Here is a 1,906-nt window from a genome sequence, read left to right as displayed (position 1 = left end):
TTAAGAGTTAGTCCCTTTTAGATATACACCACAGTAAATTTCTTTAAAACATTTTCCTCTCTCCTTATGTGTGTGTTAAAAATATTTAATATTCTCAAAAAAAAATTTAAATTCTTTCAAAATGAGTATTTTGTCCATTCACGTTCGTGAGTCACGACTAATCTACCACTTGGTAATAAATAATAAATAACGTCATGTCCATAATAAATAACGCGTAGCTTAATTGGATGACCAAGTCATAACCTGATAATTTTTCCATAATTTCACTCTTGATTATTTCAACAAGAATCTGGATTACTGAAATCCAACCAACGCCTATATATGCCCAAAAAAAGCCCATCAAGACCATACCTAACAGATCGCTTATTTATAACCTTAAACTCTTATCCTTCAACTTCATTCAAGCCTAAGTTCAATCTCATTCTTTGTTCTCTAAAACCTTTTCTTATCTTCAATTTACATTCATTCTTATTCTTTTCCACCAAGCCTCACATAGTTTTCTAAACTTATAAAGATTATATACCATGTCAATGGCTGATGTTCATGAAAGTCCTAGGCCTGAAGGGTATCCACCAAATGAGGGTATGAAGAGGAGTATCATGTCCTTGGCTAATAGGGTTCATCAATTTTTGGAGAGGCCAGAAGGGTATCCATCACCATCAGATGAAGCAATGGAAGTCTCTACACGCACAGTGAACCATGCATTTTTGGGCACGTACAATGATATGTCCCTATTAGAAAGTGGTCTCCTTCAAAAAAATATTGGGGACATGGATGAAAATTACTGTACTTTTCAAGACAAGCTTGGAAAACCAATTGATCCCAGGTTCCTATCTGTGTTGCAATATTTCAAAGAACTCTTTGTTCGAAGAGAGGAAGTTTTCAAGAAAATATTTCCCGCAGGACTTCAAGAGGAAATTGTGGAGTTGCTTAAGAAATTTGGTACAATTGTATCCAAAGTAAAATCAGAAAAAATGAAATTCCGGTCCTTGCAGAGGAGTTTGAGCATTGACTCGCCAAGAACACCCTCTAGAAAAGGAGGGGAGGTACCATTAAAGCTCGAGTATTTCAAGGTCAAGACTGTGGTTTTAGATGGCAGTGGGCAAGGTCAAGGTAACCATGGCAGCCAAAGCAAGTAGTTGTGGTGACAATAATTTTGGTGGTTGAAAAGAACGCCACTTTAGTGTCTATTTGGAACAAGCTGAAAATTTTAGCTTATTTTCAATTTTAGCTTATTTTTGCTACTATTTATGAGTCCCACTACACTTTTTAGTACTGTTCATAAATCCCACTGTACTATTCAGTTAACTTTTATCTTTATCTACTGTACTTTTAGGAAAAAGTTTTTAGTTTCAGCTAAATAAGCTGTTCCCAAATGGACACAGCTGAAACTGAAAACTTTTTGCTGAAAGTACTATAGATAAAGCTAAAATGTAACTGAAATAGTAGAGTGAAACCTATGAATAATACTAAAAAGTGCAATAAGACCTATGAATAGTAATAAAAACAAGTTAAATAGTAAAAAAAGTTGGTTTTTTAAGCTAATGCCAAACACACACTTAGCAAATTATTAATTATTGAAGATTTTTTTTTTCCCAAATTGTAAGTAAAGAATGGAGTACATAATTTTACTTCATTCAATAAAAGAAAATTTATTTTTACTTAATTACCTCGCTGAATATTCTTATTTATTTTCTGGGAGGATTGTATTATATTATATCTAAAACGTGTCTAATTCAATCATGTACTGCGACTAATTTGGGTGAATTCAATTGTCTGCATATAAGTGGAGGTTTATTGGAAGAGTATCAGAAGTTTATGTTATTAAAGAGGGTTCCTTCCCCTTTCCAATTGTAGACACCGCATTTTGTACCCGTTAAGGAAAAATTATACTTTACCACCCTAA

At 33.5% G+C, this 1,906-nt stretch overlaps 1 protein-coding gene across 1 annotated transcript; it reads left to right on the top strand.

The window, feature by feature from the left end:
- Window positions 1–530: 530 nt before the first annotated feature.
- Window positions 531–1,139, top strand: LOC112033332 (uncharacterized). The gene has a single exon (XM_024066118.2). The coding sequence runs from the start codon at window positions 531–533 to the stop codon at window positions 1,137–1,139; it is 609 nt and encodes a 202-aa protein (XP_023921886.2).
- The last annotated feature ends 767 nt before the right edge of the window (window positions 1,140–1,906 follow it).

This window comes from Quercus suber, unplaced genomic scaffold (assembly GCF_002906115.3).
Source record: "Quercus suber isolate HL8 unplaced genomic scaffold, Cork oak 2.0 scaffold_714, whole genome shotgun sequence".
NCBI lineage: Eukaryota > Viridiplantae > Streptophyta > Magnoliopsida > Fagales > Fagaceae > Quercus > Quercus suber.
Note: the sequence above shows the minus strand (reverse complement) of the source record. Positions and strands in the feature narration are given on the sequence as shown.